Here is a 15,323-nt window from a genome sequence, read left to right as displayed (position 1 = left end):
TATCTAAAGGATCATAGTGGTCAATATCATTTATTGTTGTTATTAATATGTAAACCTTCATCATCATTATTGTAAATGTCCTTTAGTCTCCTAACACAACCTGGGTGGGACCTGGTGATATCTGAGCTAACTATTAAAAGATAAGTATTCATATGATCATGAATAGGTTAGGCTAAAAAAACAAGAGGACTTATTAGTGTAGAAGATTCAGTGCAATTATGTAGGCATGTTTTGGCAAAATTCACTAATGTCTATGCACAAATATTACCTACTGTTTATTAGGTACCGATTACGTGCCAGGTATTTTCTAAGTAAACTCTTTAATTGATCATCTCATTTAATTCTCCCAAATTTTTTAAGGTAAGTATTACTCTCCTATTCAAATTGCAATAATGCTCAGTGAGGTTAAATAATGTACCCAACTAGCAAGTGGCAGAGATTGAATTGAAACGCAGGAATTGGGAAACAAGAACTTACATATTTAATATGACTTTGTACTTAAGGGGACCATACATCTCAATTTATGTCTCTTGTCCTGATATATTTATTGATAGCATCCCCTTCTACTCCAAAAATGGCCTGATATGGACAGTAAATTTGATCACCCTAACACCACCTCCCTCATGGGTGTATATATACAGAGGGTGCCAAAAACATGTATACACATTTTAAGAAAGGAAAAACTGTGTTAAAATTGTAATAATATATACCAATAGATGAATACCAGCCATATGTATGATGAAGACAAGTCATGTGTATACACTTTTTTGGCACCCCCAGTATATCACACGCCTCTGTATTTTACATACATATCTTTCATTCAAAATGATTTTAACTAACTTTTCTTTATATTTTAGTAGAGGAGCTTCAGATTACAGAGAAGTTGCAAAGATAGTAGAAAGTTCTGATATATCCCACACTCAGTTTCTCCTATTAGCCTCGTATATTAATTGTCACAATTAATGAGCTAATTGGTACATTATAATTACCTAAAGTCTATACCTTATATATATTTCCATGATTTTTCCCTAATGGCCTTTTCGGTTCCAGGATCCCATCCAGGTACCACATCATATTTAGTCATCATGTCTCCTCAGGTTCCTCTTAACTGACAGTTTCTCAGTCTTTCCTTGTTTTTGGTAACATTGACATTTTTGAGAAGCACTGGTCAGATATTTTGTAGAATGTCTCTCAGTTGGGATTTCTCTGATGTTTTTCTCACAATTAGAATGGGATTCTGGGTTTTTAGGAGGGAAACTACAGCAGTAAAGGGCCGATTTGATCACATCACATCAAGGATATATACCATTAACATAGTTGAGGTGGTTTTTGACATGTTTCTCCACTGTAAAGTTACGCTTTTAAAATAGTTATTACCCTTTTCAAGGTATATTTATATGGAGAAAATACACATATTTTAAGTGTATGAATCCATTATTTTGGACAGATACATTTATCCATGTAACCCAGTCAAGATATGGAAACATTTCCATCGACCTTCTAAGGTTGTTTTAACTTCTCTTAATTAAATATTTTGATTTAATAGAATCCCTAAAGAATCCTTCCAGTTATAATTGAATCAGAAGTGCCCCAATACTAGCAGAAATATCACAAAATTTTGAAATGTTCTGGAAATAAATAGCTGTGCTGTTAACTATACTTGATTCTACCAGGTTACCTTTTATAGATTGGCTATCTCGCCATATATCTTCCCAATGGAGTAACTAGGAAATACAATCTTACCATTTCATAGACTTAAAATCTTGTCCCTTAAGTAGAAACATGAGGATGAACCTTGTGTCAAAAGTAAAAACATGAGAATGAATAAATCTCCTAAGAAAAGGAAATTTATTTTTAAAAAAAATCACAAGGAACCAACAGCTTCCTTTATAACTGCTGAGTATGTGACCAAATGTGAAAAAGCCTGACATTACTTTGACAAATCTGGCATAGAGAAGACTATTTTGGATAAAATCATGGGATACCAACTTCTGAAGAACAAGGATGTGAAGCAAGAGAATAGAGTGGTATTCAAAGGTTTCTAAGAAAAGGGTGGACCTAAAGTAAGAGTGAGGCAGGTGTGATCTTAACATCCTTAATAAGAATTTTTATTAGTGTTAGAGAGGTTTCTAAAGTACTTTTATCAATGCCTTTTTGAAAGTGTTAGTTATAACATTAATCACTGTTAGATTTATGGGAAAAGTCATGTTTTACAAGAAGCAACACAAATATAAATGTAAAAGTTCATGAGAAGACATTATGCAAGTTTACATTTTAACAATATTTATAAAAATCTTGACATGTAATTAGAACTGAAAGAAATGTTAAAACTCAGAGAGCGAAAAAAATCTCTTCAGTTTATAGATGATAAAAATGGATAAAAGAAGAGTTGAATAATTATCCTACACTTTGATTTTTGTAATCTTTTATTAAGGTATAATTTAGATAAACAAAAATGCAAACAAATTAAGTATATAGATTCATGGGTTTATAAATACATTAATGAAATATAAAACTTTATGTAATATAAAACCTCCAAAATCAAATTACAGGACATTTCCATCACCCTGGCAAGGTCCTTTATGCCCCTACCTACTAAATCCACCTTGAACCACACTGATCTGCTATTACTACACATTAATTTTGACTTTTCTAGAATTTCATATAAATGGTGTCATGACACCCACTGTTTTTGATCTTTTTTTTAATTAAAGTTCATGGGAGATGACAATGGTTAGTAAAGTTACATAGGTTTCAAGTGTACAAGTCTGTAATACGTCATGTATATTTCACATTGTGTGTTCACAAGAAAAGATGAAATGGTGCCATTTGCAACAACATGGATGGATCTTGAGATTATTATGCTAAGCGAAATAAGTCAGACAGAAAAAGTTCAGAACCATATGATTTCAATGATATGTTTTTAGTCTTTTTCCTTTTATTTGATATATTATATTTGAGGTTTATCTGTGTTGTGTGTATCACTAATTAGGTTTTTTTTATAGTTGACTAGTATTCTATCGTGTGTATTTATCCTTTTAATGGACATTTGGGTTGTTTTCATTTTATAGTTATTTTGAATAACACTACTATAAACATTTATACAGAAATCCCTGTGGACATACATTATTATTCCCTTGGGTAGAAATGGAAATGTTGGTTTGCATGCTAAGTGTGTACTTAACTTTATAAGAAATTGAAGAGTTTTCTAAAGTGATTGCACCATTATACATTCTGACAAGCAGTGTGTGAAAGTACTAGTTCCTTCACATCCTTGTCCACACTTAAATGGTCAATCTTTGTTTATTTCAGTTGTTCAAATAGGTAACCCCAGGCAATCATGGAAGGTTTTTTAATCAGAAAAGACATTTAACAGACATAAATCTTTTCATATTTTCTCTTTCTTTTTGAATCAGTTTTGGTAAGTTGTGCCTTTCAATGAATTTGCCCATTTTATTTTGTTGTCAATTTTTTGATATAAAATTTTTCATGACATTTCCTTATTCTTTTCAAGATTCAAAGATCTAGAATGATGTTACTTTTTTATATTGGTCATTTCCCTTTTCTTTCTTTTTTCCTAATTTATCCAGCCAGACATTTTCAATTTTACTAATCTTTATAAGGAATGACTTTTGATATTATTGATTTTTTTTCTCTTTTCCATTTTAATGATTTATGTTTTTTATTCTTTCTACTTACTGTGCATTTCATTTATTTTTTCCAGTTTCCAATGCAAAGTTTAGATGATTGAATTATATATATATATATATATATATATATATATATATATATATATTTAATATAAGGATTTAAGCTATAAATCTCTCCCTAAGATCTGCTTTAGCTACACTCAACAAAATTCGACAGGCTGTTTTTGTTATCAGTCATTTAAAAATGTATTCTAATTTATCCAGATATTTTTGTTTGAATTGTGAATTATTTGAAAGTGTATTATTTAATTTTCAAATATTAGGGGATTTTCCCAAGATCATTTTGCTATTGATTTGTAAGTTAATGCCATTGTTATCAGAATGAGTTCAATACTTTTAAACATATTGAAACTTGTATGGAACAATATAGGGTCTATCTTAAACAGTTTTGTGTTTCTTCAAGTTCATCGATCTTTTCTTTTGCACTGTGCAACTGCTATTACTACACACATGCAGTAAATTTCAGATAATGTATTTTTCAGCCTCTAGACATTCCTTTTGGCTCTGTTTATATATTCCTCTTCATTATATTTATGTTTTCCTCAAATTCTTCAACATTTTACCCTAGCTGCTTATATTTGTTGTTTTTTATTGTTGTTTTGTTTTGTTTTGTTTTTGCTGTATCACAAACTACCACAAATTAGTGGCTTAAAATAGCACTTATGTTGTACTCCACATCCCGTGACTATATGTGTGTGTGTGTGTGAATGTGTGTGTGTGTATATATATATATATATATATATATATATATATATATATATATATAAATTATAGTTGGCATTTAATATTATTCAGCTTCAGCTTCAGGTGTACAGCACAGTGGTGATACACTGCAGTAGTCAGGCATCCACACTGTCCATGAAGCAGCCTTAGGAAAACAAAAAACAAAAAAAACACTCATTTATCTCACAGATACTCAGAAGTGTGGGCAGGCTCATCTGGGTTCTCTCCTGAGGCTCTCATAGGCTGAAGTCAAAGTGTCAGCCAGGCTGGGCTGTTATCTAGAGGCTCTGGGGAAGAATCCACTTCCAGGCTTAATATTAGCAGAATTCACTTCCTTGTAATTGGAGGGCTGACGTCACGGTCTTCTTATAGGCTGTCATCCATGGGCCAGCCAGCTGCTAGGGCCACACTATCAGGTCCTTCCATATGGTTTCCTCCCTTTCAGCTATGGAGAACCTCACTGATGTCAAATCCCTCTCACACTTAGAAGCTCTCTGACTTACTCTTGCTTCCAGCCAAAGAAAAGTCTCTGCATTTAAAGGACTTATGTGATTAGGTTAGGCTCACCTAGATAATCACTCTCAGAACAAGCTGGTAAATAACCTTAATTACATCTGCAAAACCTCTTTCAACATGTAAAATAATATGATCACGGGGGCTATTTTAGAGTTCTGTCTACCACGCTGTTTTATTGTATTTGTCTGCTGATTCCAAAACCTGTTACATCTGTTTTTATTGACTACTTTTTCTCCTGCCATTTCTCACACTTTTTATAATTTTTATTATACTCTGTACAGTGTAAATGTAATGTGGTGCCGTGTCTGCATTTCACTTTCTGTAAAAAGTATTAAATTTTGTTCTGGAAGTCATTGACTTACTTGCAGATCATCTCGATCCTTTTTGGGGATTGTTTTTAAGACATTTTAGGGTTGATATTTAGCTCTAATATTAAACTGTAACATTTTTGGATCTCTACTAAATGTTCTGACTATTCAACAATTTCTCTCCCCTCTGAAGGCTCTGAACTCCAATGTCTCCCAACCTAGTGTAAGCTCTGTTAGTTTCCCAACAGTTGGTACTTTCCTGGGGCCCCAGCTTCCCATCCTATGTTTTCACAGTTTATTGTGGAGCCAAAACTCAAGGGACCACATGCACATTTCTTGTTCTCTTTCTTTGTGTAATACTCTCTTGTACTCTTCTCTGCACATTATAGCTTCCTTCGCCTCAACCCTGATCTCTGTCTCCTCAAATTAGCCAATCCACAATGCTCAGCTTGGGTCTGAAAAACAGCACCAGACAAAAAGTCAGGTCATTCATAGGGCTCTCCTCCTTAGTTCCCCTTCTTCAATGATCACCATCCTGAGCTGCTAGTTGCCAGTGTTTAATATAACCTGTCTAATTTTCTAATTATTGGCAATAAGAGGGAGAGTCTGGGACCAATTTCTCCATCATGACTAGAAGCAGTGGTCCTCAATTCAGACTGATAGGCTGAATGAATGTCTACAACAGTGTAGATGCTAAATTCTCCCCACAGAAATGAGACTTGATCCCAATCTTACGCTTTTGCTTTTTTATGGTGTGTGTATGGGGGGGATAATGCTGAGGGACTGAAGAATCAAAATATTATAGGATAAGGAATTCGTAGCTAAGATACTAGCATCAACTTGTGTTACATAATTTCAGTGCAGATATGATCATGTGAAATGGCCCCAAAGAATCAAGCCTTGCAAAAAACATGAGTAATTACCCTAAGGAGTATTGTTTGACTATAATGAAGTGTGGATGTTGGTCTCATAAGACATATTAAGATAGAACTGTCCAATATTTTGAACATTTTAAAAATAGATCTATAACATCTCTGTTGATTATGTTCAAAGACGCAAAAAATCATTTGGGTGGCCATGTTTAGATATTGTGAAAATACAGCTCTTATAAAATATAAAATACTCCACTAATATTTACTGAATCAAATCATCCCTCAGTCGATTGGGCTAAAGAGTATACAGATATCATAGTGAAAGGGATACTTGGGAACCAGGAAGGAAGATATGCCTTTGGTTCACTCAGATGAGTTGTTGAACTTCAGCTTGATTCAGGCAGGTATTGTGTTTGGCAGTTTCAGGGTTTGGGGTAGGGAGCCATCTGGTTGGGAGTGACAGCTCAGTAACTGCAGCAGGACATGATATAAGTAGAGAGTCCTGACAAAGACAAGGCAGCTTGTCTGGGACCCTAAGGTAAATAGAGAGATATTCATAGCCACATGAAGACCTAGATGGCTGATTGAGAACAGACACACCCTACCTCTAGTATGTACTGTGCATGCAAGTGTGGTGAGGGGCAGAAAGCAGGAATTGGATAAATGAGTACCTACGGTACACTGGACATACCTTGAATGTGCTTCACCCAGGAGGAATAATACTGGAAACACTCTGCTGCTAGTGATCAGTGTCTAATACACAGACAGGCAATAGAGAATAGTAGTTAAATACGTGATTACTGCACTTAGACATGGATGTGATCTCTGCCTCTGTACCCACAAGCCTGGTGGCAGAGTGGAAGAAATATATACTTTGGAGATAGACTTTCTGGCTTCAAATCTGAGTTCTGGTGCTTCCTAGCTTTATGTCCTTGTCAAGTCTCTTAAAAACTCTGTGCCTCAATTTCTCCATCTGAAAACTAGAGGTGATGCTAATACTACCTTCCTCCATGTGTTGGGGATTAAATAAATCCTCACTTTATTATGAGGATTAAAAAAAATCAGCTTGTGTAAACCATTAGAGCAGTACCTAGGGCATAGTAAGTGCCAGATAAATGTTAGCTATTATAATTATTTCTTGTGTAAAATTACAATAAGAACAATAATAGTACCTCTTTTATAGGTTTGATGCAAAGATTAAATGAGTCACCACCTATAAACTGCCCATTCTAGTGCTCAATGAAAAAGAATAAACTTCTCACATTTGTCATAGTTAATTCAAGAAATCCATGAGGTTCAACCAGCAGGTTCAAACGCCTCCATTGCCCATAGATAATCAGGTCTCCAGAATACAATGGTGTGATTATTCCCAATGATAAAGCAAACTCCACAACTTTAGAATTGCTACTAACTTTAGACAGGCAAAATACTATACCCTATATATTTCATGTGTTACATGTAAAAACCAATACTATTGCTATATTTCTTATGAGATGATCATAAATTGTGTTTTAAGAAAATTTAAAAATCCATCAGTTATACTCAAGCCTTCTTAATTTTTAATTTTGCTTCCCACTCAACTGGTCATTTGCAGTCACTGTCATTTGATATCATTATGTTCAAGGTCTGGATTCACATTAAGAGCTAACTCTAAGACTATTACACTCCATGCCACAGAGTTCTAAACTTTCTGTAGCTCATTTTCAGGGGATCTGAGAATCAGTAGCTATTTTTCTTTTAATTCTCTGCTTATCTTTATCAGTAACAAACTAAATTAGCATCCTCAATTTTGAGAGCCCCGACTCAAATAAATTACTAGTTTAAGCAAATGATGGAATGTATTTGGGTATCAAAAATTTAATGTTCAAAAGCAAACGCAACGTCAGGCATTGCTGGATCCAGGGTGTCAGATGAACTCCTCAGGGCTCCACTTTTCTCTCTGTGTCTTTGATCTGCTCCCAGGTGGGTTGATTTTATACTCACCCAGGCTTTATTCATGGGATCAGGAAATATATACTGGGTAAGTGACACAAGATGTCAACTACAAATAAGTATGACAGGAAAATAAAATAGATGGAATAGAATATCTTTTCTCTAGAATATATTTTCTCTTTTTCTCTCTTTCTCTCCAAGAAAAGGTGACCTCCATGCAGTGATGCAAGTTAAATGTAACATTATGGGGAGAAAGCTATGGATGAAGACCTACATGAAGGATGGAAGAAAAGCCAGAGTATAGCAGTAGCAGGAGTAGCAGCAGTAAGGAAGACAACTTTGTAAATTACAAATTGGATTTAAACAGAGAGGGATTTGAAGTGGAGACATTATTGTCTTCAGAAGATAATGGACAAAGTAAAACAACAAAGAAAATAAGTAAAACTGAGATGATTATGGAAACACAATCCTAAGAATATAAATTAGGATTGAGCTCTTAACTTTATTTATTCATTTTCAGTAATTCCTTTATGAGGTCAGATTAATAACTACACAGACCCAAGCCTGTGAACACATTTTATAATGGACCATCTTTCTGCCTAAAACTAGATTCTCCTCCAATTAAATAGGACACTACAAAAATGACTGGCCGAGTTTTAGATTAACCACTTTTACACAAACGCTTTCCATTCACATAATCTCAAAAAAAACCCCACAAATACTGTGTCCCTATTATACACTGTGACTAAAAATATAAAGATGAATTAGATAACATATGTGCTGGATGTTTGTAGGTTTTGCAAGCTCAGTATCAATTTCCCATTTATCTGGTAACAGATCACCCTTTCTATTTAGTTCAGGTGGTGCTAGTGCCTGGCTTTGACCTTCCTCAGCCAGTCTATGGCAACAACCCCAGTTATTGCTCCAGGAATGAACATTTGACTCAGGAAGAACCAATGAATACCTTCCTTTAGAGGTGATCAAGAGTGTTCAAGTTAGAGCATTTCAATCTTATGCAATTTCCGTAAAACAGAATAATTTCTAAATGTACTAATTATAATTTACACTCTAGAAACTGCATACCGTGACAGAGGACAGCAATTTATCTGCCATCATTTCTGCTCCGCCACTTTACATTTCAGTCACTGTCAGATAAAGGCAGTGGGGAATGGCAACACCAGTTCTGATTCATTCAACACATGAGTGCCCCTTAGGTACAAAACATCATTCTAAACATTGTCCGGAAGAAATGATAAATAATACCCAGCCCTTACCCTCAAGGATCTTACAACTTGGCAGGGGAAATAAGACATGCGCACAGATGACTGCAATGAAAAGAAGATAATGATTGCTGCCAGATGTTTAGGGAGAATGAGCAGAGCAAAGGGAGAACACAGAATAAGGCAATATTCGATAGTCAGCCAAGACATATTTATTGAGCAATCACCAGGTATGAAATAGAAATGGAAGAGTAGAACATGGATCCAGACATGAACAGGAAAAAAATCAAATGACAATACTTGAGACCCATCTCTCCAAATATTTTTTTGTCACCAAGTTCCTAATAAATAGTCTTAAATTTAAAACTTAGGATATAGTCTCTGTCAAACACAGCCTGAGGCACCAATGCCTAAATATTAGGATCATAGAATTTTGTTCCCAAGCATGCCTTTCTGTTGCTTTGTTTGCTGCTTTTTCTCTTTCCAAATTAGCCGATGCTACCTTAACAAGTTGTCTATTTCAGCTGTTCTGCCCTTTTTGATCTGGTGTATTAGAACAAGTTAATTAAAAGAGGATCTTTTTGTCTTCAAACAAAAGAAAGAAAATACTATATAACTGAAAAAACCCAGAGGCAATCTTTCAGGCGAGCAGGAATCCAGGAGTTCAAATGTTGTAATCAGGCCCCACCTATCTCTATCCCCATTCTCTCTTCCTCTTCCTTCTCCCTCTCTTGTATCTTTTATCATGGGAAACATCTCCTTGTTTATGTGGAAACTCCTGGCACACAGGCTTGTTCTCCTCACAGCCCAAGGACTGGCAGGAAGGAGCGGGCCATCACAGTGTAATGCAAGGTGAGCACATACGTAGTAGGGCATCGCATGTAAGAGCCACTGATAATCACATTGTGTGCAACAGTAGATTAGTATATTAACTGCAGCGCCGTTTTCTAGAAGATGGCAGTACATGTTATGTTCTTACAAATTAGAATTAGAATAGTATAACATTTTCCAAATGATATAAAGCGTTTGAGGATGGCGAGGGTAGAGGGGGCTTTTTTCTCTAACTCATGCACAGATTGTCTGTTGGCTACTGGTAACCCTGGGTGACGACCCTGGTTACTGCAGCGAAGTCCAGGGATTGGCCCTCGATGGCTCTCATTGGGTTCCATCCCAATCCTTGAACATATCGTCACATAGTAGCTAGAAGGACCCCATGCTTCAAGTAGCCAAGGCTGAATGATGAGAAGTGGCATCTGTTTTTCTCAAACCTTAAATTTTGAAATGTGGAGGAAGGGCACATCCAAAAATAAATTAATGGACTGGACTGTCCTTAGAAGAAAGAGGACTAGATGGTGGGCAAGGAAATATAAAAAATGTCCTGTATACCAGGACACATTTGTGATGTTCTTTGAATAGCAAACAACTGGTCTGCTACACATTCAGCAACAGAGCATATTGGCCTAAAAAGAGCACCATGGCCAAAGGGATATGGCCTATTTTAACAGAGGAGTTGAGAGTTAAAAGATAATTTGGAGAGCATCCAATTCAATCTCATCATTTTACAGATGGGGAATCTAAAACCCAGACAGGGAAATAGAAATGCCAAGGATACACAGCTACTTGGTGGTAAAGACAAGCAACTACTTATCTTGTGCTTTTTGTTGTGTGTGTGTTTGCATGTGTATATGTGTACAAGGACTTTTTTTTGGGGGGGGTACATTAGTAAGAACAACAAAAAGTAGAGTCTTGTTTCTGGTTTTCTCTCACCCTCAAGTCCTTGCACTAGAGTTTTGCTGCACTCCAAAGGAAAGCGTCAGGAAGAGCAGAGTTAACCTCCGAGTCCACTCGGGCCCCCAAGGACAAAGACATCACCTTTCCTAGGGTCACCTGTTGCTTTAATGGACCAAGTTCACGCTCGGCCTGCAGGAGATGACACTTTTGAAAAACAGCTTCCTAATTGCACTGCAACCTACTCTGGTTATCCTGATTTTGCCCCCCAATCTCCAGCCAAAGAAAAGGGAGAAAGGCATTCTGAATCATTGAAGACACTTCTGTCTGCCCTTCTTTCTTCCTCCTACTATCACCTCTTTCCTGCTGTTTCCTGCCCTGGAAAACCTGTCATCAGCCCAGAGGCATCTCTGGAAATGGGTAGGAGGGCGCCTTACACCTGTCAGTGCCAGAGGAGAAAGTGCTCTGCAGAGGTCTCAGTTGTTCCATCTCTTGAGAGGAAAGAAAGAAAAGGGTCAAGTGCAGGCTTTCCATCACAGATTAGCTGGCGATGGCAGTGACTTCGTTCATCTGGCTCTGGCCCCAGTAACTGCCGAAGACCAAGAATGTACTCCCATTCCTAACGTTTCTTGTTTGGGTGTTTCCTTACGGGGTAGCCCAGTGCCTGGCCCTGGAGAAGTCTCTGGGCAAAGGTTCTTTAAGTCATGGGTCCGGCTCCTCTGTGTATGTTCTTTTTCTTAGGAAAAGCTGGCACTGGCGGGTCGGCAGTACAGACTGGGGTCTTCCCACTCCTCTCCATCACGGCCTTTTCACCTTGCGACTCCCTGGCGTCCTCCCGGAGCTGAGAGTCTGGACTCTGGACCTCAGGGTTGGGAGCGGTCAGAACCAGACATTCTCGCCCCATCCCGGGGCTGATACCACCGGTGCCTGGGATGTGCGTACGGGTGCAGGCGGGCGAGCAAGAGGCTTCTACAGTGAGATGGGGACAAGAGCTCAGCCCTCGCCTGCGACCTGCAATCCCTAGATTCCCTGGGGACCGAGAAACTCCCTCTCCGAGGCACTCCCCACCGCTGCCAGCCGCCCACCCTTGCCCCCCCCTTACCTCAGCACGCAGCCCCTCCCTGCGTGATGATGCAAACCAGTGGGGAGGGCGGGCGCTGCAAAGGGTGGGGAGAGACTGAGAGCCAGCGAGGGAGGGAGGGAGTGGGAGGAGGCGGAGGAGAGGGAGCCGAAAGACCATTTAAAGCGATAGCAATCCGAGCCCTCTCCCCAGTGCTGGGCTGTTGAAGAGTGCGAGCCGCGAGCCGGGGAGCGCGAGCGCGGCGCGCGGGCCGGGAACCCGAGAGCGCTCGGAGCCCCAAGCTGGCAGGCGCCGCGGGACCCCCCTTCCTCTCCGGCCGCCCGTTCCCGGGCGCCCCCACCCTCCGTGCCTGCAGGAGTTTTGGGTCTTCCCGGGAAGAGCTCACCCCAAGAAGCCCGGACCCCGGCGAGCCCGCCACGGTCTCCTTCAGCGCCGCCGCCGCCACCGCAGCAGCCGGAGCAGCATGGTCCAGCTGGGGAAGCTGCTCCGCGTCCTGACTTTGATGAAGTTCCCCTGCTGCGTGCTGGAGGTGCTCCTGTGCGCTCTGGCGGCGGCGGCACGCGGCCAGGAGATGTACGCCCCACACTCTATCCGGATCGAGGGGGACGTCACCCTCGGGGGGCTGTTCCCTGTGCACGCCAAGGGTCCCAGCGGAGTGCCCTGCGGCGACATCAAGAGAGAGAACGGGATCCACAGGCTGGAAGCGATGCTCTACGCCCTGGACCAGATCAACAGCGATCCCAACCTGCTGCCCAACGTGACGCTAGGCGCGCGGATCCTGGACACTTGTTCCAGGGACACTTACGCGCTCGAACAGTCGCTCACTTTCGTCCAGGCGCTCATCCAGAAGGACACCTCCGATGTGCGCTGCACCAACGGGGAGCCTCCGGTCTTTGTCAAGCCGGAGAAAGTAGTTGGAGTGATTGGGGCTTCGGGGAGTTCGGTCTCCATCATGGTAGCCAACATCCTGAGGCTCTTCCAGGTAGGGGGGCGCTCCCTCCGGGGCAGAGCGGGACGTAGCTCCCTGCGCTCTCAATCCTAAAAGCTGGTTTGGACTCCAGGGATGAGGGGTCAGGTTCGCCTTCGTGCATTTACACCCTGGAGATCCTGCCGAATCCCTCCCACCCCACCCGAGGAGGTACCTTCCCTGCTTGGTTCACTTCCCTTCCATCTCTCCCCTGTGCGCGCTCCACTCCATCAGGCTTGACTTCCTGGATTTATGGCCCCATTTATAAGAAGCAATATGCGAAAAACAAGGCGATGATTTAAATGGGTTTGCATTAGGGTGAAATATGGTCCGAAAACAGGCTTGTAAAAGTGCCGGGTGAGAGCCGTTTAGGCGCATGGAATATGAAGGATGAGAAGACGCCTGGAACCTGGGCATTTCTCAACTCCCCAGCTCCCCAGCCCCAAGCCTACCAGCAAGCCTCAGCTTCCTTGGAAAAATTGAAGAGCTTAGGGAGGCACTTCTTAAACCCGGGACTAGGTCTTCACCTACAATAAGGAGGTTAACTGCCCATCTCTGTCGGGTTGGATTTCCTGACCTGTAGCCTGTCTCTGCGAGGGCAGGGGCGGAAGGCACGGGGACGTTCCGCAAGTGGGGGAGATGCCACCCGCAGATATGACCCCCTGGGGATCTGCTGTGGGCAAATGTTTGCACCGTCTAAATTGCATTTGCAGTCCCGCCACTGGCAGGAGGAGCTGGGCGATCAGCTTTCTACTCCTGTCACTTCAGAGCCAGAGATGAGCTCATGCTAACTGCGAAACAAAATCGCTTTCGCTGCCTCCTCCCTCCGCCCGTCTTTTCCCACGACCTCCCTGACGCAGCCCCCAACCCCAATCCTGGGCCCCTAGGACGATTCCCGAGCCATGCAAAAGGGCTTCTGGAGCGAGGCAGTGGGGTGCGCTGAGCAAGGCCTGGCGGTGCTGCTCCGGGCGCCGGAGGGCGACGGCGAAACGGGAGGAAGGCGGATCCGGGCAGCTGAGCGGTGGGCTCCACCGCAGTGCTCTCCCGCCGCCGCTCCGCAGCCTCCGTCCCGTAGCTCCGGTGCTGCAGTGGGTATAAATGGATAGCTTTGGGGTTAAGAAATTGAGTTTCAGGGTCTGCGTGACTGTGGGTTGGTTCCCGTCTTGTTTCTCCGTGTGCCTCCCTGTGTGTCTTTCTCTGTCTCCCTGCCTTTTTCCCCCTTTCAATTTTTGCCTTTCTTCTCCCTCTCTACCCCCACCGCCAAGTGTTTTGTTCGTCTCCGTCTGGAGACGATCCTTTCCTAATGCACAGGTCTCTCCATGGGTAATACCCATGCCCAGTTAATCTCTTCTCCAGATGTTTGGGCTGACTGGTGCCCTTATGCTCCCCATAGCCAAAGAATCAGGCACCCCATCAAGTGCTTTTCCCAAGGGTGCTGGGTTTCTGGAGGGGACTCCTTGTGAGAATCAAGCTGTCATCACATCAGCTCCCAGGAGTGTGAAGTTTGTTTTGCGTCAGAAGGTGGGGTGCCCTCCAAGGCTGCAGCCTGGTATGGCCTCTCTGAGCCTCCCGAACACCTCCTAAGTATGCCATCATGGAGACCCTGGGGGTTGGCAAACCCAAAAGTGCTTTGGGGACAGCTTTCACTCTGAGTTGACGCTTTCAGGAGGAGCCTGGGTTGTTGTAAGCAAAACCCCAACACTTCCTTCATCTCTGAGCTTAAAGCTAGACAAGTCAGGAGGCAGTGCTGCAGGAGAGGATGAGGTCAGAGATCACCTGAGATGACTGGGGCAGTCCACAGGGTGTCCTGAGCCCTGGGAGTTGAAGGTGTGTTTGGTTTAGCATTTTTATATTATTTTGCTGCCTGATTCTGCTTTCACTCAGAGCATGGCAGTACTGCAGATGGGGCTGTATGAAATAAGAGTGAAATGTTGAAGGAGAGAGAGAGAGAGAGAGAGAGAGAGAGAGAGAGAGAGAGAGAGAGATTGCAGACTAGGTTGGTGTTTGCTGAAAAGGATTCCAGGGGGAGCTGATTCCGCTTCTGGTGTGTGAACCTGAGAGCACCTGTGGGGATAGAAACAGCTTGCTTTACACTTAGTTCCCTCATTCCCTGGGCTGGGAAGGAAAGGAACCCAGTGTTAGCCAGTGTTAACAGTGTGGGTTGGGACCAAAACCATTCAGAGAAAGCACTGTCATTTTCCTCTAATTTGCAAATTGCAGTTATTCATGTTAGATTGAACAGCTGAGAGAAGAAAGGAGCCCCCAG

General features: G+C 41.5%; 1 protein-coding gene across 3 annotated transcripts in view; it reads left to right on the top strand.

Annotated features, from left to right (window-relative positions):
- The first annotated feature begins 12,235 nt into the window (after nt 1-12,235).
- The window catches only part of GRM7 (glutamate metabotropic receptor 7), an 825,787-nt gene continuing 822,699 nt past the window's right edge, over nt 12,236-15,323 (top strand). For 2 of the 3 annotated variants that reach the window (XM_033133274.1, XM_033133273.1), the window contains exon 1: nt 12,236-13,072. In XM_033133274.1, coding sequence (XP_032989165.1) covers nt 12,554-13,072 — 519 coding nt within the window. In that variant the 5' untranslated portion in view covers nt 12,236-12,553. The remainder of the gene's footprint in view (nt 13,073-15,323) is intronic. The other variant, XM_033133275.1, reaches the window with a different exon arrangement.

The sequence above is a fragment of the Rhinolophus ferrumequinum genome, chromosome 17, assembly GCF_004115265.2.
Source record: "Rhinolophus ferrumequinum isolate MPI-CBG mRhiFer1 chromosome 17, mRhiFer1_v1.p, whole genome shotgun sequence".
NCBI lineage: Eukaryota > Metazoa > Chordata > Mammalia > Chiroptera > Rhinolophidae > Rhinolophus > Rhinolophus ferrumequinum.
This window is presented reverse-complemented; position numbering and strand designations above follow the sequence as displayed.